The sequence below is a fragment of the Mobula hypostoma genome, chromosome 5 (assembly GCF_963921235.1).
Source record: "Mobula hypostoma chromosome 5, sMobHyp1.1, whole genome shotgun sequence".
Lineage (NCBI taxonomy): Eukaryota > Metazoa > Chordata > Chondrichthyes > Myliobatiformes > Myliobatidae > Mobula > Mobula hypostoma.
Genome location: NC_086101.1, coordinates 180,654,122 through 180,679,985, shown reverse-complemented (window position 1 = coordinate 180,679,985; position 25,864 = coordinate 180,654,122). Strand labels below are relative to the sequence as shown.

General features: G+C 43.7%; 1 protein-coding gene across 2 annotated transcripts in view; it reads right to left on the bottom strand.

Moving 5' to 3' along the window:
* glra3 (glycine receptor, alpha 3) overlaps positions 1-25,864 on the bottom strand; it is a 257,459-nt gene that overhangs the window by 96,307 nt on the left and 135,288 nt on the right. For both annotated transcript variants that reach the window (XM_063049478.1, XM_063049479.1), the window contains exons 4-5: positions 17,031-17,254; positions 4,798-4,880 (exon numbers count right to left, since the gene is read on the bottom strand). In XM_063049478.1, the coding sequence (XP_062905548.1) occupies positions 4,798-4,880; positions 17,031-17,254 (307 nt within the window). The remainder of the gene's footprint in view (positions 1-4,797; positions 4,881-17,030; positions 17,255-25,864) is intronic.

Below are 25,864 nucleotides of genomic sequence, written 5' to 3'. Positions count from 1 at the left end.
CCCATATAAGCCCCCACCTTAAACTCCTCCATATACCTGTCTAGTAGTTTCTTAAATTTCACTTGTGTATCTGCCTCCACCACTGAATCAGGCAGTGCATTCCACGCACCAACCACTCTCTGAGTAAAAACCTTCCTCTAATATCCCCCTTGAACTTCCCACCCCTTACCTTAAAGCCATGTCCTCTTGTATTGAGCAGTGGTGCCCTGGGGAAGAGGCGCTGGCTGTCCACTCTATCTATTCCTCTTATTATCTTGTACACCTCTTTCATGTCTCCTCTCATCCTCCTTCTCTCTTGTGCTATTTGTTGAATTTATTGCTGCCTTGATGGCTTACTTGCCTTCAAAGACAAATAAAAATTGCCAGAAAAAAGGCCAGCAAAATATCATGAAGGATCCCACCCACCCTGCTCATGGGCTGTTTGTCCCACTCTCATCAGGGAGGAGGCTATGCAGCATCCACGTCAGGACCACCACATTCAAAAGCAGTTACTTTCCCCAAGCCATCTGGCTGATCAACACTTCCACCCACTAACCCATTACACCACCACTACTTTATTATTTCCTGTCAGATTTAACCTTTAGTAAAGACTTACCCATGCCTAGCGTCCCTTTGTGGACATACAATTTATCTATGTATATCCAGTAAGCTATCTTACATATTTATATTTATGTTTTTTATAAGCTGTATCAGATCCGGAGTAACAATTATTTTGTTCTCCTTTACACTTGTATACTGGAAATGACAATCAACAATTTTGACTTTCTTGTGGCCTTGTATACTGTTTACTTTGTGGGTTTCACATGAACAAGGAATTTCATTGCACCCTGGTGTATCAGAAAACAAAACTGTTCTGAATTTGAATCACAATTTGAATATTGGAGCATCAGTGGTTTGGGGGCACCTGTTTTTTCATTTAATATCCACACTTTCACCTATGTAGTTACTGTCATCCACTAACCCACCACAGGCTACAATTCCATAATCAACCAACAAAAAGGGCTTTGCATAAGGCTGGAGCTGCCTGTCATATTTTATTATTTTCAATTATCGAGAGCATGACTTCCCGGGCTTTCATTAGGTGGAAAGAGTGGCCTCGGTCACAAAGTACAAAATTTTTCCCTAACCCAGTCGTCAATGGACTCACTGAAGGGTTGAGTCAACAAACAGTTCCAAATGATAACCTGTGGTTCCTGAAATTTAAGATTTGATTATTGGGACCCAAAAGCCTGCTAGCAAGTCATCTCACATTAGCAGAACTAACATCATGAAAACTTTAGTAGTGTTGATGAAATATTAATCCTAGCTCAAATGATGTGCATGTTGTGCTCCTCAATACAGGAGAATACTGACAACTACATTAAATAAAGCAACCTAATACATGTCTGATATGTTAGCCAAACTTACTAATGGCTGGGAGATATACCCCCCTCTAGTTAACTCCCATCTGTATATTAGAGCATAGCATACACTCAGGCCGATATATTAGGTACAAGAGGTACCTAAAGAAGGGAGCACTGAGTGTATGTCCATTCAGAGATACTCTTCTACACACCATTGTTGTAATGCTGTTTTAATGAGCTACTGTGGACTTCCTGTCAGCCTGAAACAGTCTGACCATTCTCCTCTGACCTTTCTCATTAACAAGGCATTTTCACTCACTGGACAATTTTTGATTGTTGCACCATTATCTGTAAACTCTAGAGACTGATGTGTGTGAACATCCCAGGTGATCAACTGTTTCTGAAGTACTTAAACCACCCCATCTGGCACCAGCAATCATTCCACAGTCAAAGTCATTTAGATCACATTTCTTCCCCATCCTGATGTTTGGTCTGAACAAGAAGTGGACCTCTTGACCATGTTTGCATGCACATGGAGTTGCTCCAAACATTATTGGCTGATTATATATCTTGCATTAAGGAGCAGGTGTACAGGTGTACCTAATAAAATGGCCACTGAGTGTAGAACATAGGGAGTAAACCATTGTTATTAGTGTTATTATCATGTCTGCCAGATATAGTGAAAAGCTTTTGTCTGCTTGCCATCCGAATAGATCATGCCATATTCACTGAAGTTAAAAAAAATCAAAAAATACACAGTGCAGCCTTTACAGAGAAAGTCCAATGCAGGTAGATAAATAAAGTGCAAGGGTCATTAAAAATAGACTGGAAGTTCATCTTTTAGCAACGGCAGGTCAATTCAAGTGTCTGATAACAGAGGGACAAACAGTCCTTGGGTCTGGTGGCTTGTGCTCGCAAGCTTTCATATCTTCTGCATGAAGAGAGAACAGAGAAGAGCAGGGCAAGAGGGGAACAATTATTTGGTTTCTTTACTGAGGACACAGGACTGCAGATGGAGTCAATTGAAGTGAGGTGGTGTTTGCATGCACTTATCTCCTCACCATTCAGTGAGATCATGGTTAATTTGTGTCCTGATTGCATTCATTTCCTTTTGTCTCACATCTCATATCACCTTAGGATATTTAACACTCAACATTCTTAGAATTTATTTACTTATTTATTTACAGCTACAGCACGATAACAGGCCCATCTGGCCCAATGAGCTGGTGCGGCCCAATTATACCCATGTGACCAATTAACCTACTTACATCTTTGGATTGTGGGGGGAAACTGGAGAACCCAGAGGAAGCCTGCACGTTCACAGGGAAAACGCACAAATTCTTTACAGACCGTGGCAGAATTCAACCTGTGCCATTGGTGCTGGAGAGCACTGAATCCATCAATGAACATACCCAGATCAGAGCAATTAATTAGACCTGAAGGTATTGTCCATGACTTGACAGTTTAACACCGTTTCAATCCCTAGCCCAATGTAAGTTCCTAAATATAGACAGGAGAAACACCAACGTCCTTGATTGGAAAAACCTACAAAAAGTAATAGACACAGCCCTCTCCATCACAGGTAAAGCCCTCCCCACCATCGAGCCCATCTACACGGAGTTCCGTTGCAGGAAAGTAGCATCCATCATCAAAGACCACCACCATCCAGTCCACGATCTCTTCTTGGTGCTGCCATCAGGAAGGAGGTACAGTAGCCTTAGGACCCACACCACCAGGTTCAGGAACAGTTATTACCCTCAACCATTGGGCTTTTGAAACAGAGGGGATAACTCCACTCAACTTCACTCCCTACATCACTGAACTGTTCCCACAACCTATGGACTCACTTTCAAGGACTCTTCATCTCATGTTCTCTATATTTATTGCCTATTTATTTATTAATATTATTTTGTTTGTTTTATTTCTTTTTGAATTTGCAGTTTGTTGTCTTTTGCATGTAAGTTGTTCATCTGTCCTGTTGTGAGGTTTTCATTTATTCTATTGTGGTTTTTTTTTGTATTTACTGTGAATGCCCACAAGAAAATGAATCTCGGTAGAATTTGGTGACATATATATATATATATACTTTGACAATAAATTTATTTTGAACTTTTGAATATTGAAGAGCTATTCAATGTGTTGGCGTGTGGCCAAGTTGTTAAGGCGTCGGTCTAGTGATCTGAAGGTCGCTAGCTTGATCCTCAGCTGAGGCAGCGTGTTGTGTCCTTGAGCAAGGCACTTAACCACATATTGCTCTGCGACGACACTGGTGCCAAGCTGTATCAGCCCTAGTGCCCTTCCCTTGGACAACATTGGTGTCATGGAGAGGGCAGACTTGCAGAATGGGCAACTGCCGGTCTTCCATACAACCTTGCCCAGGTTGCGCCCTGGAAACCTTCCAAGGTGCAAATCCATTGGTCTCACGAGACTAACGGATGCCTATTATTCACTCAATCAGGTGGAAGATTTGTCATGTTGGAGTGATAGGCAATGAGACCATCTGTTGTCTTCTATTGCATTACCATCATCAATTCCATGCATTGCTTCATCAAAAAGAAGTTATCAAATTGCTTAAAATAATTTGTCATTAAGAATTCTGTCCTGGTTTGCCTTTAGTAAACACATTTCAAACCAAGTGACTATTAACCCTGTATTAGAGAACACCCACAAAGTGCTCAGCCGGTCAGGCAGCATCTATGGAGGGGAATAAGCAGACATCGTATCGGGCCAAGACCTTTCATCAGGCTCTGAGTCCTGATGAAATGTCCTGGCCCAAAACATTGACAGCTTATCCCCCTCTGCAGATGCTGCTTGAGTTCCTCCAGCATTTTGTGTGTGTGTGTGTGTGTGTGTGTGTGTGTGTGTGTGTGTGTGTGTGATCCTCAAGATTTCCAGCATCTGCAGAATCTCTTGTGTTTATGAACCCCATATTGACTCAATATTTCTAACAATTTTTCCATCACCGAATTAACCAGACTGGCCTGTAGTTTCCGAGCTTGTGATTTTAATTTTTTGAACAAAAAAATAACATTCACCACTCGCATGTGCTCTGGCACCACATCTTATAATGTTCAGGATCAAAGTGTCCACTCAGGTGAATTGGCAGAATGTTGGGTATTGCCCTTACCCTAGATCAGGGGTTCCCAAACTTTTTTATGCCATGGACCAATACCAGTCAAGGTACCCATACACGTCACATTGGGAACCTGCCCTAGATAAGAGTGCAGAATCCTTCAGGAGAAAAGGGAAGTCTTCTACTGGAGCAAAGCCATCCATATTATTCACGACTTTCCAGCTGTGTTTAAACCTGCAGAACCACTTATACATACCGTATATTAAATGTTAAGAACTGGAAGAAACAAAAAGGTTCTCTGCATTTTAAATTAGAGACTGACATCCTTGTTCAAGCACTAAGAGCATTCAAGAACTACTGATAAAGTAATCGGCTACTTACAGCTCTCCAACTGCATTATGCAGGTTTGAACGTCCATCGGGAAATTTTTTAGATCCATTGGACAGGAAAGAATTAAAGTCAATCTGAAAGATTAGATCAGGCATATGGGATAGAATTATTATTCATGTTCAGTGATTTCACAAGATGAGGACTAGTCTTGGCCAATAACCCAATTGGAAGTAAGAATGTGAACCATAAGAAATAGGAGGAGTACACGTGCAAAATGCTGGAGGAATTCAGCAGGTCAGGCAGCATCTATGGAAATGAATAGAGTCAATGTTTCAGGCCAAAACCCTTCATCAGCCTGAGACATTGATTCTTTACTCCTTTCCTTGGATGCTGCTTGACCTGCTGAGTTTCTCCAGCACTTTGTGTGTTACTCATGATTTAGAGCATCTGCAGAATTTCTTGTGTTTTTCACAGAAAATATACACCCATTTGGGGAGATTTCAGTCTTTGATTAGCAGGACTAGATGTGTGGAAAAGTATCAAATACTACTTGTTTCATATCCTGTTCCACTGAATTTGATTTCACTTGATTTAGAGGTACAGCACAGAACAGATTCTTCTGGTCCACTGAGCTGTGCCACCCAGCAAACTCACCTATTTAAACCCCGCCTAATCATGGGACAATTTACAATGGCCAATTAACCTACTAACTAGTACATCATTGGAATGTGGGAGGAAACAGGAGCACCCGGACAAAACCCACGTAGTTCAAACTCCTTAAAGATTGCGGTGGAATGCCCCTGAGCTGTAACAGTGTTGCGTGAGCTGCTACAATACCGTGGCAAATTTAAGAGAACCTAAAATGTAGAGCAGGCAACAATCTCTTCCCTGGACCGTCCTCATGATCCAACACTTCTCCCCCCAACCCCTCTAAATGTAAGCACCATGAAATGTTTTGAGATGAATTCCATCGTTACTCTGCTACTTGACATTCACGGCCATGGTTCATCATTAATAACCATTACTGATGCGCAGATTGTCCTTTCAGTCTGCTTATAAAAAGTCATAAATTATTTTCCCCTCGGCTACTTGGGATAAAATACCAAAACAATACAGCTTTGTGTTATATATTGTATTAGTGTTTGATCCTTTACCAAGTTGTGATCATGCACAAAGATATTTTTCTTGGTGTTCAAACATTAGGACGAATTGTTGAGTGTGGTGAACATTGAGTGATGAGTTCAATAGAATGGGTTGCATATGAAAGCAAAGGTCAGCAGAAGTGAAATTCATAAAAGCCCAGGGGTGAAATGTCTAAAGTGACGGGTTGCACCTGAACCCGAAGGGGACTAATATTTTCACGAGCAGGTTTGTTTGAGCTGTTGGGGAGGGTTTAAACTAATTTGGCAGGGGGGTGGGAACAAGAGCGAAGGGACTCAGGATAGGACATATGATAAAAAAGCAAAGATAGTGTGCAGTCAGACTGTAAGGAAGGGCAGGTAGATGACAGGACAAAATTGCAGCCAGCAAGGCGAGTTTCAGTGCATTAGGGATGCAGAATCAAAAAGGGTAGCAAATACAGTACTCAAAGTGTTATATCTAAATGCACAAAGTATAAGAAATAAGCTGGATGATCTTGTTGCACTATTACAGATAGTCAAGTATGATATTGCGACCATCGCTGAATCGCGGCTGAGGGATGGCTGCGGTTGGGAGCTGAACGTCCAAGGTTAAACGTTGTATCAGAGGGATAGGAAGGTAGATGGAGGGGGTGGCATGGATTTGCTAGTACAAAATGGCATCTAATCAGTAGAAAGATGTGATATAGGATCAGGAGATGTTGAATCCATGTGGATTGAGCTAAGAAACTGCAAGGGTAAAAGGAACCTGATGTCAGTTAAAAACAGGCCTCCCAGCAGTAGTTGAGAGATGGACCACAGATTACAACAGGAAATAGAAAAGGTGTGTCAAAAGGGCAATGTTACGATAGTCATGGGAGATCGTAACATGCAGGTCAATTGAGAAAATTAGGTTAGAAAACTGGATCTCAAGAGAGTGAGTTTGTTGAATTCCTATGAGATGGCATTTTAGAGCAGTTTGTTGTTGAATCTACTAGGGTATCAGCTAAATTGGATTGGGTGTTATGTATTGAACTGGAAGCAATTAGGGAGCTTAAAGTAAAAGAACCTGGAAGAAGCAGTGATCACAATGTGATCGAGTTCAACTTCAGATTTGATAGGGAGAAAGTGAAGACCGATGTAGCAGCATTTCAGTGTAGTGAAGGAAATTACAGTGGTATGAGAGAGAAGTTGGCCAAAATAAATTGGAAGGAGCTGCTGGCAGGGATGGCAGCAGAGCAACAATGGTGTGAGTTTCTAGGAAAAAAGAGGAAGGTACAGGATAGATGTCTTCCAAAAATGAAGAAATACTCAAATGGCAAAATAATACAACCATGGCTGACAAGGGAAACCAAAGCTAATGTAAAAGCAAAAGAGAGGGCATTCAACACAGCAAAAATTAGTGGGAAGATCGTGGATTGGGAAGCTTTTAAAAACCTACTGAGGGCAACTAAAAGGAAAATTAGGAGGGAAAAGATGAAATAGGAAATTAAGCCATCAAACAATATCAAAATGGATGTAAAAGATTTTTCAAGTGTGTGGAAAATAAAAGAGAGATGAGAGTGGATATAGGACTCCGAGAAAATGAGACTGGAGAAGTAATAACAGGGAACAAGGAGATGGCAGATGAACTAAATGAGTATTTTGCATCAGTCCTCACTGTGGAAGACACTAGGAGCGTGCCAAGGGAGAAGGTGCTCAAAAAGCTGAAAGACCTAAAGATACATATGTCACCCAGACCAGATGAACTCCACCCTAGGGTAGAGATTGTGGAGGCATTAGTTACGATCTTTCAAACATCATTGGACTCTTGCATGGTGCCAGAGGACTGGAAATTTTCAAATGTCACTCCACTCTTTAAGAACGCAAACACAAGAAAATCTGCAGATGCTGGAATTTCAAGCAACACACACAAAAGTTGCTGGTGAACGCAGCAGGCCAGGCAGCATCTATAGGAAGAGGTACAGGGATCATCCTGTCTTCTCCTATCATTTCGGATCTCCCCCTCCCCCTCTCAAATCTCTTACTAGCTCTTCTTTCCGTTAGTCCTGATGAAGGGTCTCGGCCCGAAACGTGGTCTGTACCTCTTCCTATAGATGTTGCCTGGCCTGCTGCGTTCTTCAGCAACTTTTATGCGTGTTGCCACTCTTTAAGAAAGTAGGAAGGCAGCAGAAAGGAAATTATAGACCAGTTGGCCTAACCTCAGTGGTTGGGAAGATGCTGGAGTCAATTGTTAAGGATAAGGTTATAGAATACTTGGTAACACAGGACAAGATAGGACAAAGTCAGCATGGTTTCCTTAAAGGAAAAACTTGCCTGTTGAACCTGTTGAAATTCTTTGAGGTGATTACACATAGGATAGATAAAAGAGATGCAGTGGATGTTGGATATTTGGACTTCCAGAAGGCCCTTGACAAGGTGCTACACACGAGTCAGCTTATCAAGTTAAGAGCCCATGTTGTTACAGGAAAGTTTCATTTCATGCATGGTTAGAGAATTGGCTGAATATGGCAGGAGGCAGGGAGTGGAAATGAAAGGATTCTTTTCTGGTCAGCTGCCAGAGACTAGTGGTGTTCCGCGGGGGCAGTGTTGGGACTGTTTCTTCTTAACAATGATTAGATGATGGAATGGATGCCTTTATTTCAAGTTTGCAGACAATATGAAGATTGAAGAGGGACAGGTAGTGTTGAGGAAACAGGAAGGCTGCAGAAGTACTTAGACAGATTAGGAGAATGGGCAAGAAAGTGGTAAATGAAACACAATGTTGAAAAATGTATGGCCATGCACTTTGGTAGAAAAAATAAATGTGCCCACTATTTTCTAACTGGGGAGAAAATCCAAAAATCTCAGATGCAAAGTGACTTGGGAGTTCTTGTGCAGAACACCCTAAAGTTTAACTTGCAGGTTGAGTCAATGGTGAGGAAGGAAAATGCAATTTTAACATTCATTTCAAGAGGTCCAGAATACAAGAGCAGGGATGCGATGCTGAGGCTTTATAAGGCACTGGTGAGGCCTTAGTTTTGGGCTCCTCATCTTAGGAAAGATGTGCTGGCATTGTTAGAAAGTTCAGCAGAGGTTCATCAGGATGATTCGGGGAATGCCAGGTTTATCATATGAGCAATGATTGATAGCTCTGAGCCTGTACTTGCTGGAATTTAGAAAGAAGCGGAAGAATTTGATTGAAACCTTTCGAATTTTGAAAGGCCCAGACAGAATAGTTGTGGAAAGGATGTTTCCCATGGTGGGGGAGTCTAGGACAAGTGGGCACAGCCTCAGGATAGAGAGGTGTCCAATTAAAATAAGATGTGGAGAAATTTCTTTAGCTAGATGGTGGTGAAGTTGTGGAATTTGTTACCACAGGCAGCTACGACTTGCACAGTGCTGTAGTAATTTAATGTATTGCATTGACCTGCTGTCGATATCATGACATATGTGAGTGATGATACACCTAATTCTGATATGGATCTCTATTGTGGTCTGAGAGTAGGAAGGACTCGGGGAGGGGGGATCATAAATGGGAAAAGGGGAAGGGAGTGAGGAGGGATTGGGAGGCTCCAGAGAGACATTCAGTAGTGATCAAAAAACTAATTGTTTGAAAACAAATGACTTTGCCTGATGCCTCAGGGCTGGGTATGTCTGCATCTGTGCCATCTCCCACTCCTGGCACGCCTCTGCGACCTGACCGACACCCCTCCTACAGCGCTCCACCCTCGCCATTCCCAACATCCTTTGCTCCTGCCAGATTTACAAACTCGCTCTCTGCTTCACTTTGACAAGTACAGTACAGTGCAAAAGTTTTAGACATTCTAGCTATCTACATGTGCTTAAGACTCTTGCACAGTACTATAGGCTTCAGGGGAAAGGGGAAGGGGGGTGGGTGTGAGGGAGGGAGGGAGGAGATTTATCTATTTATTTATTTTATTTATTGGGATACAGTGTAGAATAGGCTGTTCTGGCCCTTTGAGCTGCACTAGCCTGAATCCCCCGACTTAACTATAGCCTATTCACGGGAAAATTTACACTGACCAATTAACCTGCCAACTCGTACACCTTTGGACTGCGGGAGGAAGTCGGAGCACTTGGAGGAAGCCCACGTCGTCACAGGGAAAATGCACAAACTCTACAGACCGCGATGGGAATTGAACCCGGTTCACTTGAACTGTAAACTCTATCCTTCTGCGCTGCTCCAATTTAATAGGAAACTGAGTGGCAACTTTTTCCATTCAGTTCATATAGAATGGGTTACCAGATGAAGTTTTTGAGACAAGTATATTGACAACATTTAAGAGACTCTTGGACAGGTGCATGGATAGTTTTGAAAGATATGGGCCAAGCCTAGGCAAATAGAACTTGCTAAGATGAAAATCTTGTTTGGCAAGAAACATTTGACTGAAGAACCAGTTTCTATGGTATATGACTCGATGACTTAATAACTATGCTCAATATATGCAACATACATCAAAGTTGCTGGTGAACGCAGCAGGCCAGGCAGCATCTATAGGAAGAGGCGCAGTCGACGTTTCAGGCCGAGACCCTTCGTCAGGACTAACTGAAGGAAGAGTGAGTAAGGGATTTGAAAGCTGGAGGGGGAGGGGGAGATGCAAAATGATAGGAGAAGACAGGAGGGGGAGGGATAGAGCCGAGAGCTGGACAGGTGATAGGCAAAAGGGGATACGAGAGGATCATGGGACAGGAGGTCCGGGAAGAAAGACAGGGGGGGGGGTTGACCCAGAGGATGGGCAAGAGGTATATTCAGAGGGACAGAGGGAGAAAAAGGAGAGTAAGAGAAAGAATGTGTGCATAAAAATGAGTAACAGATGGGGTACGAGGGGGAGGTGGGGCCTTAGCGGAAGTTAGAGAAGTCGATGTTCATGCCATCAGGTTGGAGGCTACCTAGACGGAATATAAGGTGTTCTTCCTCCAACCTGAGTGTGGCTTCATCTCCACAGTAGAGGAGGCCGTGGACAGACATGTCAGAATGGGAATGGGATGTGGAATTAAAATGTGTGGCCACTGGGAGATCCTGCTTTCTCTGGCGGACAGAGCATAGATGTTCAGCAAAGCGGTCTCCCAGTCTGCGTCGGGTCTCACCAATATATAAAAGGCCACATCGGGAGCACCGGACGCAGTATATCACCCCAGTCGACTCACAGGTGAAGTGATGCCTCACCTGGAAGGACTGTTTGGGGCCCTGAATGGTGGTAAGGGAGGAAGTGTAAGGGCATGTGTAGCACTTGTTCTGCTTACACGAATAAGTGTCAGGAGGGAGATCAGTGGGGAGGGATGGGGGGGACGAATGGACAAGGGAGTTGTGTAGGGAGCGATCCCTGCAGAATGCAGAGAGGGGGGGAGGGAAAGATGTGCTTAGTGGTGGGATCCCGTTGGAGGTGGCGGAAGTTACGGAGAATAATATGTTGGACCCGGAGGCTGGTGGGGTGGTAGGTGAGGACCAGGGGAACCCTATTCCTAGTGGGGTGGTGGGAAGATGGAGTGAGAGCAGATGTGCGTGAAATGGGGGAGATGCGTTTAAGAGCAGAGTTGATAGTGGAGGAAGGGAAGCCCCTTTCTTTAAAAAATGAAGACATCTCCCTCGTCCTAGAATGAAAAGCCTCATCCTGAGAGCAGATGTGGTGGAGACGGAGGAATTGCGAGAAGGGGATGGCGTTTTTGCAAGAGACAGGGTGAGAAGAGGAATAGTCCAGATAGCTGTGAGAGTCAGTAGGCTTATAGTAGACATCAGTGGATAAGCTGTCTCCAGAGACAGAGACAGAAAGATCTAGAAAGGGGAGGGAGGTGTCGGAAATGGACCAGGTAAACTTAAGGGCAGGGTGAAAGTTGGAGGCAAAGTTAATAAAGTCAACGAGTTCTGTATGCGTGCAGGAAGCAGCGCCAATGCAGTCGTCGATGTAGCGAAGGAAAAGTGGGGGACAGATACCAGAATAGGCACGGAACATAGATTGTTCCACAAACCCAACAAAAAGGCAGGCATAGCTAGGACCCATACGGGTGCCCATAGCTACACCTTTAGTTTGGAGGAAATGGGAGGAGCAAAAGGAGAAATTATTAAGAGTAAGGACTAATTCCGCTAGACGGAGCAGAGTGGTGGTAGAGGGGAACTGATTAGGTCTGGAATCCAAAAAGAAGCGTAGAGCTTTGAGACCTTCCTGATGGGGGATGGAAGTATATAAGGACTGGACATCCATGGTGAAAATAAAGCGGTGGGGGCCAGGGAACTTAAAATCATCGAAAAGTTTAAGAGCGTGAGAAGTGTCATGAACATAGGTCGGAAGGGATTGAACAAGGGGTTATAAAACAGTGTCGAGGTATGCAGAAACGAGTTCGGTGGGGCAGGAGCAAGCTGAGACAATAGGTCGGCCAGGACAGGCAGGTTTGTGGATCTTGGGTAGGAGGTAGAAACGGGAAGTGCGGGGTGTGGGAACTATAAGGTTGGTAGCAGTGGATGGGAGATCCCCTGAGCGGATAAAGTCGGTGATAGTGTGGGAGACAATGGCCTGGTGCTCCTTAGTGGGGTCACGATCGAGGGGTAAATAAGAGGAGGTATCCGCGAGTTGTCGCTGTGCCTCGGCAAGGTAGAGGTCAGTACGCCAGACTACAACAGCACCCCCCTTATCAGCGGGTTTAATAATAAGGTTAGGATTAGTGCGGAGGGAGTGGAGAGCAGAGCGTTCCGAAGGAGTGAGTTTGGAATGGGGACAAGGTGCGGTGAAGTTGAGACGGTTGATGTCCCGTCGGCAGTTGGCAATATATGCTCAATATATACTCAGAATGGTAGATGAACATTTTGGAGGTACCACATTATAATAGAAGATGGCAGAGTTTCCAATAGTCTGTACTGATTAGTTAACAAGAGAGACCTGATAGAAACCGCTATTAGGAATTTTCTGTGGAAAAACCAGTACAGAGTAGTGAACACAGTCTCACCAACTAGCATTTGTCATATCTTAAGACATGGTCAGATAATAGATGTGAATTTTGAAGTTTAGCTGGTATTATAGTCTGGGATGCCTGTGTAGTGGGAAACCTAATGAGGAGTCAGTTTGTGATAAGCCAGGATCCCTTCTGTTCCTTAAAACATATCAGGTTGATCTATCAAATATGGAAAGGCCTATATAGAGGGGATGTGGAGAAGATGTTTCAAATAGTGGGAGAATTTAGGATCAGAGCCACAAACTCAGAATCGAAGAACATCCTTTTAGAACAGAGATGAGGAGGAATTTCCTCAGCCAGATTCGGTGGAGTTCACTGCCACAGCTGGCTGTGGAGGGAAGATTTAAAGTAGAGGTTCTGGATTAATAAGATCATCAAAGGTTATAGGGAGAAGCCAGGCAATTGGGATTGAGAGAGATAATACATCAGTCACGATGGATTGGCAAATGGTCCAAATAGCCTAATTTTGCTCCCATGTATAATAGTCTTTTGGTCCTATTACATCAGAGCTTTGATCTGGAGGAAACTCCTTTTACAGCACTGTATGAACATCGTATACCAGACCTGTTATCAAAGAAGAAGGCTTTTGGACTTTGGTTGGAGGGATGTGTAAGGACTATTTGGAACGTTCTTTGGGGAACAGCTCATGGAAAGGCTGATATCTATGACAGTGCTGCTTGGGTCTGCAGGAAACAACAGAAGTGGCTGAAAAATAACCTTGCATTTGGATAACACAGTAAAGAGCAAATTACATGGAACTTAATTAAATCTACAAAAAATAAAATCTATGAAGTCAACCTGACAACTACTTGACCAATCACCCATCATTCACAATTCAATTAATCAACAGTGAAGTTGTACAGACCTTTAAACAAAAAGAATACGCGATACAGTTCACAATATCTTAGTAAATAAAGTATATATTAAGCTTTTGAAATTTGTCAGCTAGTGCCCTTGCACCTAAAAAAATTCTTTCAGAGCAGCCTCCGTGGCTCAGGAATGAGAACTATTGATAGAAACACCCTTGGGATATTCCTCTGCAGCTGTGTCCTTGTAAGGAATAATTCCTTGTGACTGAGCTGTCCAATTGAAGCTTATAATTCAGACAACAGTAAGGTTCTATATTAACGCACAGAAAATGCTGGAGGAACTCAGCAGGTCAGGCAGCATATATGGAAAGGAATAAAGAGTTGACATTTTGGGCTGAGACCCTTCATCAGTCATGAATCTTTTTCCTTTTCATAGATGCTACCTAACTTGCTGGGTTCCTTCAGTATTTTGTGTGTGTTACTCTGGATTTCCAACATCTGTAGAACCTCTGAATATACCTCTTGCCCATCCTCTGGGTCACCCCCCCACCCCCCCCCCCCGTCTTTCTTCCCGGACCTCCTGTCCCATGATCCTCTCGTATCCCCTTTTGCCTATCACCTGTCCAGCTCTCGGCTCTATCCCTCCCCCTCCTGTCTTCTCCTATCATTTTGCATCTCCCCCTCCCCCTCCAGCTTTCAAATCCCTTACTCACTCTTCCTTCAGTTAGTCCTGACGAAGGGTCTCGGCCTGAAACGTCGACTGCGCCTCTTCCTATAGATGCTGCTTGGCCTGCTGCGTTCACCAGCAACTTTGATGTGTGTTATCTGTAGAATCCCTTGTGTTTAAGTTGCTATGCTGCCGGTTTGGGCAGGAAGATGACGATGGATTTTTACTCCTGCCTGTGCTTTGATTGTTAAGAATGATTACTTATTTACACACAGCTAAATACACTGGATTGACTTGTCAGTGCCCTTTTTGGTCTATTTAGTTCTTCTTCAAGAGCCATGTTGCTCAGCACGGGTATCTCAGAAGTCAGCTGCCAGGATTGGCCAGCCAGCTACTGGCAAAACATGAGTGACCCTCAACCTTGCGGTATAAAACTGTAATTCCAGTCTCTTCCCAGCCTTTGTAAATTTGGAAGAGTTTAGTCTGCAAATAGTCGGGCTCGAGTTCGGCGGGGGCAGGGGTTGGCGGTGCCAAGGCGGCGAGCGAGAACAAACTGGAGGAGAGGCTGTACTCGGTGCTGTCGCAAGATCGAAGAAGATGAAGGTGCATAGCCACGAACCCCAGATTCGGTACAGCACCTACTCACTGACTGACTGAGTCTGCAAATGAAGCAGAATGTGAAAGTGCATGTTGGCACTTGGTTTCTCTGTGGCTAGGAACGTGTGCCCTCTGATGCCATCTGTCACCATAGAAACCTTTTTGATATCTAATGGATGGGATGTTCTGCACTATAGGCTGAGCTGGGAAAGCACCAAAACTCCCCACCATTGTTCAACAGACTGGGAAAAAGGGCAATGTAGGAAAAGGAGAGTATCACTCTGTTCCTCAGCTTGCATTGCATCCAGTTACAGGACAGAGCAGCACAGTGGTGTGCAGACTGACATAGTGGAACAGCTGGCAAAACCACTGCCTCACAGGAGTAGAGATCTGGGTTCAATCCTGACCTTGGCTGCCTTCACCATGGAGTCTGCACCTTCTCCCCATGTCCGTAAGCATTTCTTCCAGGTCAGGTGTTCCCAGACATTTTTATGCCGTGGACCAATACCATTAGGCAAGGGATGCCTGGACCCTAGGTTGGACCACTGTTCGGTGCTCCAGTTTCTTCCCACATCCCAAAAACGTGAGTTGGTAGTTAATTGGCTGCTGCAGATTGCCCCTGATGTGTAGCTGAATGGAACATTATGGAGGAATTGAAGGGAATATGGGGAAAAAGTGGAATTAATTAACATAAAGGCATGATTAATGGCTGAGAAACCTGGAAGGGCAAAGGACCCTTATTTCCACACTCTCTTTATTACTTGATAACCTAGTCCTCTTATTTATATTCCTCCATAGCCCTACTTCATTAATTTATCAAACCATTTAGAGCAATACACAAAGCGCTGGAAGAACTGGGCAGGTCAGGCAGCATCTATGGATGGGAATAAACAGTCGATGCTTCGGGCCGAGACCCTTCACCAGGACTCATTTGGGGCTCTTCTTCATTTAGAACAATGAATGGAATTTACCAATTCTGTTCACAAAATGCATTGTAATTTGAAAGGAATTGCCTATTTTAAAGTGAGCAGGGATAGATCTGTGGAGTCCTTAGCCTTTGCTCATAGTCTGTGGGAATTTACAGAATACGTCCCGTAGCTCAATAATGCAAACGCTTCTCCCTGTTCTAAAAGTAACGTGAGAGGACAAGGATCACATCTCAGCTGGTTGATCTTGTGATTTCTGAGAAGAGAGCTGAATTCTGTAACCTGTCAGTCACATTTAAATGTGCCTGGTCGAGCTTTCAAGGTTATCAGATGGTTGTCAGATAGACGTGCTCCACATCGTTGACATGTGCAGAGCAGGGAGCTCATACTTTTCAGTCTGAACCACTAATGCATTATCGCATGGGAATCGAGCCCAGGGAACTGACCGTACAGTTCTGAATACCTTGCTATCATGCTCTAACTACTTCCTTTCCCTGCTTTGAACTTTCCATTGCAAACTCTTCTTGGTGTTAGCTGCATTTTGCCGCTTTTTCAGAATCAGAATCAGGTTTAGTACAATGATAAAAAATATTTCTTATACCAAACAACAGTTCATTTCCTTGTTCAAGATTCCAGCAGACCTAGATGTATTCTAGTTAAGCAAGGGCATGACAGGTTACTAGCACAGATAGGAATGTGGAGTTGCAACAATACGATCAGCCATGAATTTATAAAAGGGCAGAGCAGCTAGAGTGACTGAGTGATTTACCCCTGCTCTTATTTCATATGACTCTCTGCACAAATAGTACTCATATTTCAGTTTGCGTGTTAGCATTCTGAATGGGAACCAGACTGGAGATGTTGGTTGAGCCATAGATGTTGTCTGACCTGCTGAATTTCTATGGCATTTTGTGCATGTTACCCTGGAGATGCTGAGGTTTGTGGGAAAGTGCACGTAATGTGTTTGTGAGTTTTCACCCAAACATAAATTTACTTTTGACAGTCGAATACCATCAATAATATTACATAAACCTACATTTGTACATAATCACCTTTTTAAAGATTGTTTTGGCATAGCAGAGGTTTAACATCAATATGTATTTAGTAGGCCCTTAGCGACATTGAATCGGCAATCCTGAGAAAATATGGTAGAGATGGCAGATTGATGAACATTTTGTAACCCATTCACTCATGTCATTCAGTGATCTGATGTACCTACCTTATTGAATAAAGGACAATGCCATTTTTAAAAATTCTCAATAACTTGTTGTCTGTTGTCACCTCATGGAAGTTGGCTCCTTTCTCATTGGCAAAGAATAAATCTGGTTTCCAAATTGAATCCAGCATGGATGGGTCCAAGTCTAGAGAGTCGTCAGGGTACTCGCTGTAAGCCAGCCGAGGGTCGTTCCACTGCTGACGCAGGAAAATGTTCAGGCGATAATCCTGCAAAGAATAAAGATGATTAAAAATTTTGAATTTCATTGGTGAATCCTGAAGTGTCTTTAGCACGTCAGTCTGGTACACTTGACTCATTGGTTGAAGCTAAGTATACAGTGCTGGCAGACCTAATGATATTGATCAGAGCTACAGTGCAGTGGTGAAGATTGTAAGTTGAATCCCAGTCCGTCTTCTTGTTTAAGGAAGTGTTTAGGATCCCATTCCTCTACATTTAGATGAATCTGTCACCTGATCATTCACCTTTCCTTTATCAGCGGGCGCATATACAGTAGGCTGCTCTGTTTGCCAACATTGAATAAAATGACCTTGGGTCAGTGTGGACATGGTGGAGGATTACAAATACCTGGGGATACGAATTAACAATAAATTGGACTGGTCAAAGAACACTGAGGCTGTCTACAAGAAGGGTCAAAGCCGTCTCTATTTCCTGAGGAGACTGAGGTCCTTTAACATCTGCCGGATGATGCTGAGGATGTTCTACGAGTCTGTGGTGGCCAGTGCTATCATGTTTGCTGTTGTGTGGTGGGGCAGCAGGCTGAGGGTAGCAGATACCAACAGAATCAACAAACTCATTCGTAAGGCCAGTGATGTTGTGGGGATGGAACTGGACTCCCTGACGGTGGTGTCCGAAAAGAGGATGCTGTCCAAGTTGCATGCCATCTTGGATAATGTCTCCCATCCACTACATAATGTACTGGTTGGGTACAGGAGTACATTCAGCCAGAGACTCATTCCACCGAGATGCAACACAGAGCGTCATAGGAAGTCATTCCTGCCTGTGGCCATCAAACTTTACAACTCCTCCCTTGGAGGGTCAGACACCCTGAGCCAATAGGCTGGTCCTGGACTTATTTCCTGGCATAATTTACATATTACTACTTAACTATTTATGGTTTTATTACTATTTATTATTTATGGTGCAACTGTAATGAAAACCAATTTCCCCGGGGATCAATAAAGTATGACTATGACTATAAAGCATCTGCTATACCTATATATATTACTGGGAGAAATGGGTCTAGGTTTATTGATAATTCTGGGTCTTAACGTTCCCACCACTGTGCATGGAATCAAGAAATAATTATGGAATGGAAGGATAATATTCAGCCCATCATGTTGTGCCGGCGACACATTAATTTTCAGTGATTCTGCCACCAAACTCCAGCAGATCTTCTGGGCTGAAGATAAATCACACTCTGGGAGAAGCTTCTAGTCTACGTCAAAGATCGTGTCTATCAGGAAACAGGTGAATGACAAGGGCACCCTGCAGAGAATTATGCAGCTGTTAATGTTGCTACTGCTGCTGCCTACTCATAACAACACGCTGATAGTGCATGTACTGGCCCTTTTACAGATGAATCCTAAGGTTCCACAAGAACATAAGACTATCGGGCAGCAACAGGCTATTTGGTACCACTAATTTGTCACAATTCAGTCTGATCATGCCTTCAGCTTCCTTCTAAAGTCACTTAATTTGGGGTATCTACTGCAAACACTTGGTCTGTTTGGTTATCATTCACCTAGGGAAGATGTTTGGCACTCCAGCTTGTGAGATTCTGACTATTATGCAGACAAGACTGCCTTCTAGAGGGGAGATGTTATAAATTCAGGTCTATTTATTGATAGATAGATACTTTATTGATCCCAAAAGAAATTATTGTGTTACAGTAGCATTACAAATGCACAGATATATAAATATTAGCAGAGAAGTAAGAAGAAATTTTAAAAAATTACTTCAAACAGTCTAACAGGAAAGGGTCAACACTTCCCTAGCTATAGGTTGACTCATTGTACAGCCTTATGGCTGAGGTTAAGAATGGCCTCATATAGTGCTCTTTGGAGCAGTACAGTTGTCTTAGTCTATTCCTAAATGTGCTCCTCTGTTCAGCCAAGGTAGCATGCAGAGCGTGAGAAAAATTGTCCAGAAATGCCAGGATTTTCCATAGGGTCCTTTGTTCTACCACAGCCTCCAGGGTGTCCAGTTTGACTCCTATAACAGAGCCAGCTTTTCTAATCAGTTTATTGAGCTTGTTGGTATCATCCACGTTGATGTCATTGCCCCAGCACACCACTGCATAGAAGGTTGTACTGGCGACAACAGACTGGTAGAACATGCGAAGGAGAGGCCTGTATACTTAAAAAGACCTCATTCTCTTCAGGAAGTAAGGTCTACTCTGGCCTTTCTTGTACACAGACTCTATGTTGGTGCTCCACTCAAGTCTGCCATCCAGGTGCACCCTCAGGTACTGGTAGGTCCTCACCTTATCCACATCCTCACCATAGTCACCATAGTAACAGGGAGCAGTCTTGGTTTAGTCTTCTTAAGGTCCGTCACTGTCTCCTTTGTCTTACTGATGTTGAGCTGCTGATGATTCAGCTTGCACCAGTTGACAAAATCCTCCACTAGGGCCTTGTATTCATCCTGCCAACCTCCCTTTATACACCCAAAAATTGCTGAATCATCAGAGAATTTGTGCAGCTTCAAGTTACAGTACTATGCAAAAGTCTTAGGCACACATATATATATATATAGGTAGGGTGCTTAACTCTTTTGCACAGTACTGCACTTGTCAACGTGGAGCGGAGAGTGAGTTTGTGAATCTGGTGAGAGCAAAGGATGTTGGGAATGGCAAAGGTGGAGCGCCGCGGGAGGGGTGTGAAACAGGTGGTAGAAGAGGAGAACAGGGGGAGGGGGTGGCACGGGTGCAGACATACCCGGGCCTGAGATACCAGGCGAGGTCACTTAATTCCAAACAATTGGGTTATTGATCATTATAGAATATCCCTCTAGTGCTTCCCGTTCCCTCCCTTCTCTCTTCCCCTGCCCCCTTCCCACTCTCAGTCCACAATAGAGACCCATACCATGATTACGGTATACTGGACATTCAAGAGCGTCAGGGAAGTGAAGAATGTGCAGTGAAAATTTCGACTGAGAAGGTGCTCAGGAAGCTTAACGGTCTGAGGGTAGATAAATCTCCTGGACCTGGTGGAATGCACCCTTGGGTTCAGATGGAAGTAGCTGGAGAGATTGCAGTGGCATTAACGATGATCTTTCAAGAATCGATAGATACTGGCATTGTACCGGATGACTGGAAAATTGCAAATGTTACTCTGCTATTTAAGAAGAGTGGAAGGCAGCATTAAGGAAATTATAGACTTGTTACACTCACAACACGCTGGAGGAACTCAGCAGGTCGGCAGCATCCGTGGAAAAGATCGGTCGACGTTTCGGGCCGGAACCCTTCGTCAGGACTGAGACCGGTCCGAAACGTCGACCGATCTTTTCCAAGGATGCTGCCTGACCTGCTGAGTTCCTCCAGTGTGTTGTGAGTGTTGCTTTGACCCCAGCATCTGCAGATTATTTTGTGCTTATAAACCTGTTAGCCTGAGATCAGTGGTTGGGAAGTTATTGGAATCGATTGTTAGGGATGAGATTACGGGGTACCTGGAGGCACGTGACAGGATAGGCCAAAGCCAGCATAGTTTCCTGAAAGACAAACCCTGCCTGACAAACCTATTGCAATTCTTTGAGGAAATTATAAGCAGGGTAGACAAAGGAGATGCAGTAGATATGGTGTACTTGGATTTTCAGAAGGCCTTTGACAAGGTGCCACACATGAGGCTGCTTAGCAAGATAAGAGTCCATGGAATTACAGGGAAGTTACTAGCATGGGTGGAGCATTGGCCGGTTGTCAGAAAACAGAGAGTGGGAATAAAGGGATCCTATTCTGGCTGGCTGCTGGTTACCAGTAGAGTTCCACAGGGGTCGGTGTTGGGACTGCTGCTTTTTACAATGTATGTCAATGATTTGGACAACAGTATTAATGGATTTGTGGCTAAGTCTGCCGATGATACAAAGATAGGTGGGGGAATGGCTAGTGTTGAGGAAACAGAGAGACTGCAGAGAGACATAGATAGTTTAGGGGAATGGGCGAAGAAGTGGCAAATGAACTACAATGTTGGAAAGTGTATGGTCATGCACTTTGGTGGAAGAAATAAACGGGCAGACTATTATTTAGATGGGGGGAGAATTCAAAATGCAGAGATGCAAAGGGACTTGGGAGTCCTTGTGGAAGAGGTCCTAAAGGTTAACCTTCAGGTTGAGTCATTTGTGAAGAAGGCCAATGCAATTTTGGCATTCATTTCTGGAGTTAGAAAATATAAAAGCCGGGATGTGATGTTAAGGCTCTATAGGGCACTCATGAGACCACAGTTGGAGTATTGTGTGCAGTTTTGGGCTCCTTAATTTAGAAAGAATATACTGACATTGGAGAGGGTTCAGAGAAGATTCACGAGAATGATTCCAGGAATGAAAGGGTTACCATATGAAGAACGTCTGGCAGCTCTTGGGCCATATTCCCTGGAGTTCAGGAGAATGAGGGGGGGATCTCATAGAAACATTCCGAATGTTAAAAGGACTGAACAGATTAGATATGGCAAAGTTATTTCCCATGGTCAGGGATTCCAGGACAAGAGGGCACAACTTCAGGTTTGAAGGACGTCCTGTTAGAACTGAGATGCAGAGAAATTACTTTAGTCAGAGGGTGGTAAATCTGTGGAATTTGTTGCCATGAGCGGCTGTGGAGGCCAAGTCATTGGGTGTATTTAAGGCAGAGATAGCTAGGGTCTTGATTAGCCAGGGCATCAAAGAGTATGGGATGAAAACAGGGGACTGGGGATGACTGGAAGAATTGGATCAGCCCATGATTGAATGGCAGAGCAGACTCGATGGGCTGAATGGTCTACTTCTGCTCCGGTATCTTATGGTCTTATGGTCTTATATCAGAATCAGGTTTTTCATCACCTACATGTCATGAAATTTGCTTTTATTTGCAGTACCAGTACAGTATAATGTATAAAATTACTACAGCATTGTGCAAAAGCCTAAGGCACCCTAGCTATAAATAAATATATATACACCCTAGCTTATATCCCAGTATTATCAGACTCCTGAATGGATTCATACTAAAAGATTTACTCTGATCTCTCATGGCCTGTCCCTTGTCTACATGCACTGTAGACAAGGGACAGGCCCTTCTCTGTAATTGTATCACTATATTCGACATTCTTTTATCTTTCTATCACTTCCATGTACTTATGGATGACAAAATCTGTCTGGATGGCGCACACACAAAAGATTTTCACTATGTCAGTACATACAGTATACCATCACACCGATAAGAACGTCATGCTTTTATGCGCCACGTTCTGTACCACCACTTCGTACAAAGGAAATGATATTTATGGATTGAATAAACACAAGAGATTCTGCCGAGCTGGAGCTGCTGAGTTCATCCAGCACTTTGTGTGTTTTATGGTTCGAATACTCCATCTTTAATATCTCTATGCACAAACCAAGTAAGAATATGAGGAAGCAAAGCTTTGGGTGAGTATCTATTTATTCTCTTATGACATAGGAAGCCTTTCATCCCACTGAGTCTCTGCTAGCTCTCTGAGCAAACACATCAATCTCATTCTCCCACCTATTTCCTATTCTCAGTCCCAGTCCGGCAATTTCACCCTAATTCTCTTCACAAGACGGGTGACCCCAGCCATTATCAATACTACTCTGTGGTGGTCAGTGGTTGCATAACCCGGACTTGTGATATGCACCAGCAACTCATACGACCATCCGCCACCTGATCCCATGGCTTCACGTGACCCTGATCGGGGGGCTAAACAGGTGCTACACCTTGTCCAAGGGTGTCCTGCAGGCTAGCAGAGGGAAGGAGTGTCTTATACCCCCTTTAGTATAGACGTATCTCCACCCTGCCACCCATCCCTGAACAAATAGAACATACATACTTATTAGATTCTTTTTTTTCATTCTTTGCACACATCTGTTTAAGGATGCAAGGTTTTCTCTACATCAGCAAGTCATCTCACTTGACTTCACAAAAGGTCTTCTAATTCTATCTCTGAACTAAACTGAACCTCTTAGCTTTGCTAAAATCTCTTCATCAAACATGGCTGTTAATATGTTCACTTCCCTGCTGTCCCACATGATTCTCTTTCACTTTGTTCTTGATCTGTTACCCTGTCAGAAGAGTTATTAATCAAGCCTTCATCCTTTCCCTTTGAAACTAGCTTCAAACGAAGCTCAAGGAAACAGACTCTACCAATGTTTTGCAGGGTTAAGGCTTGCTGAAAATCTGTGGGATGAGCCGATGAGACAAACATTGTTTCTGACTTTCTCAGTTGCAATAGGAAGACCTGAAAATAACATTTATAATGTTTGCTCTGTGAGCTTCCATGTGAACAATGAATTTCATTGCACCTGGAGTATATAGCAAAGATCAACTATTCTTTCAGTAAATGAAAACAGCTTGTGGTCCTACATTTACAAGTTGGTATTGATTTATTACCAAGATACAGTGAAAATATCTTGTTTGCATGCCATCCATGCATAAACACAGGAATTCTGCAGATGTTGTGAATCTTGAGCAACAGACACACGCACAACACACAAGATACTGGTGAAACTCAGCAAGATAGGCAGCCCCTATCAAAGGGAATAAACAGTGGGCGTTTCAGACAGAGACCCTTTATCAGGACTGGGACAGGTAGTGGGCAGATACCGGAATAAGAAGGCTGGGGAGGAAAGGTGACAAGCTGGCAGGTGATAGGTGAGACCAGATGAAGGGGAAGGTGCGTGGGTGGGGGATGGGAATGACGGGATGAAGTAAGAAGCTGGGAGGGGATAGGCGGAAAAAGTAAAGGGCAGATGAAGAAGGAATAAAATAGGAGAGGATCGTAAACCATGAGAGAAGGGGAAGGAGGTAAGGAACCAGACAGAGGTAATGGGCAGGTACGGAGAAGAGAAAGGGTCAGAGGGGACCCAGTCTGGAGACAGGAAAAAGGAAGGAGTGAAGCAGGACAAGCTACTGAAAGTTAGAGAAATCGAAGTTCATGCCAGGTTGGAGGCTACCCAGACAGAATATCAGGATCTGGATTGCTAGCATATGTTATGAAATTTGTTATTTTGCAGCAGTACTTTGCAATATACAATAATAAAAAAAACTGTAAATTACAATAAGAAATATTATATTTACATATATAATGCAAAAAGGGAAGGGAAATATAGTGAAAAATATAAATCTGTTGGCGGAGGTGAAAAAGCTGTTCCTGAAATATTGAGTTTGATTCTTCACTTCCTATAGATCCTTCTTGATGATAGCAATGAGAAGACAGCATGTCCAGGGTGATGAATGTCCTAAATAATGGACTTGATCCTGTGCAGTGGCCCCTCCATACCAGACAGTGATGCAGAGGGAGGTACAGGGGCCCTGGTTTCAGAGCTTGTTGATTAGAACTGAGGGTGTGATTGTGTAAAAGCTGCATTGTAATCAATAAACAGCAGTCTGATATAGGCATTACTATTCTCCAGGTGATCCAAAGCCAAGTGAAGAGCTAATGAGATTGCATCCACTGTGACCTATTATGAGACGATAGCTGAGTTTTAATGGGTCCAGGTCCGTGCTTAGGCAGGAGTTGATTCTAGCCATGATCAACCTCCTAAAGCACTTCATCGCAGTAGATGTGAGAGCCGCTGGATGAGAGTCACTGAGGCAGTCCATCCTGCTCCTCTTGAGCACTGGTACGATTATCACCATTTCGAAGCAGGTGGGAACCTCTGACTCCAGCGCTGAGAGATTGAGGTTGATCTTGATCACTCCTGCAGTTGGTCGCCACAGGTTTTCAGAGCCCTACTGGGTAGACCATCGGGGCCTGATGCCTTACGAGGGTTCATCCTCCTAACGGATGCTTTGACTTTGGCTTCCGAGGCAGAGATCACACGGTCACTGGATGCAGCAGGGGTTGGCATAGATGCGGTTTTATTTTCCCTTCCAAGGTCTGCATAAAAAGTGATGTGCATTCAATTCCATCTCTAACCTCAATCAGAATATGACGCGTTGCTCCTGCAGACCGAGTTTTGCCTCATCCTGTAGTAGGTGAAGCCACAGGCAGACATGTAGCTGGTGCTCTAAAGCATTGTGCTACCTGCTATGCTATTCCATGGATTCGATGGGCTGAAGGGCATGTTTCTGTGCTGTATCAATCTCTGTGCTATCAAATGTACAGGCTCAATCAATCCCCAGCTCATAAATCTCCCCACGCAAAACAGAATGGGAGAAATTTCCAACAATATGTGTTCAGTATTCATACAGTGATCTGATGTACTTTAACATCTGGGCTGCAGAGGTAGGGGAAGCAGGAATTCAAATTCCCAGAGCATTTCTTTGACTGCTCCACTTGAATTGTTCTAATATGCTCAATGCAGTGGCAAAGGCTAAGAGTTCAGTTGGCTGTGGCCTGAGAAGCCAAGTGGGGAAATTCTACAGTACTGTTTGAAAGTAAATCTGAGATATTTACAGCACAGATAGAGAACGAGGACAGTCAGCCTCAGGTCAATAAAGGAACTGTGCAGGCTTAGTGTACTCCCCAGCTCTTGGTCAATGGCCTTGTAAATCACAACACAGTAAGCATTCATCCAGGTATTCTTTAATGTGCTGAGAGCTTCAGACTGAGTGCCAGATCCCAGCTGCCCTCTGGGTGAATTAATATTTCTTCAATCCTAATCTTCTTGCCTCGCTC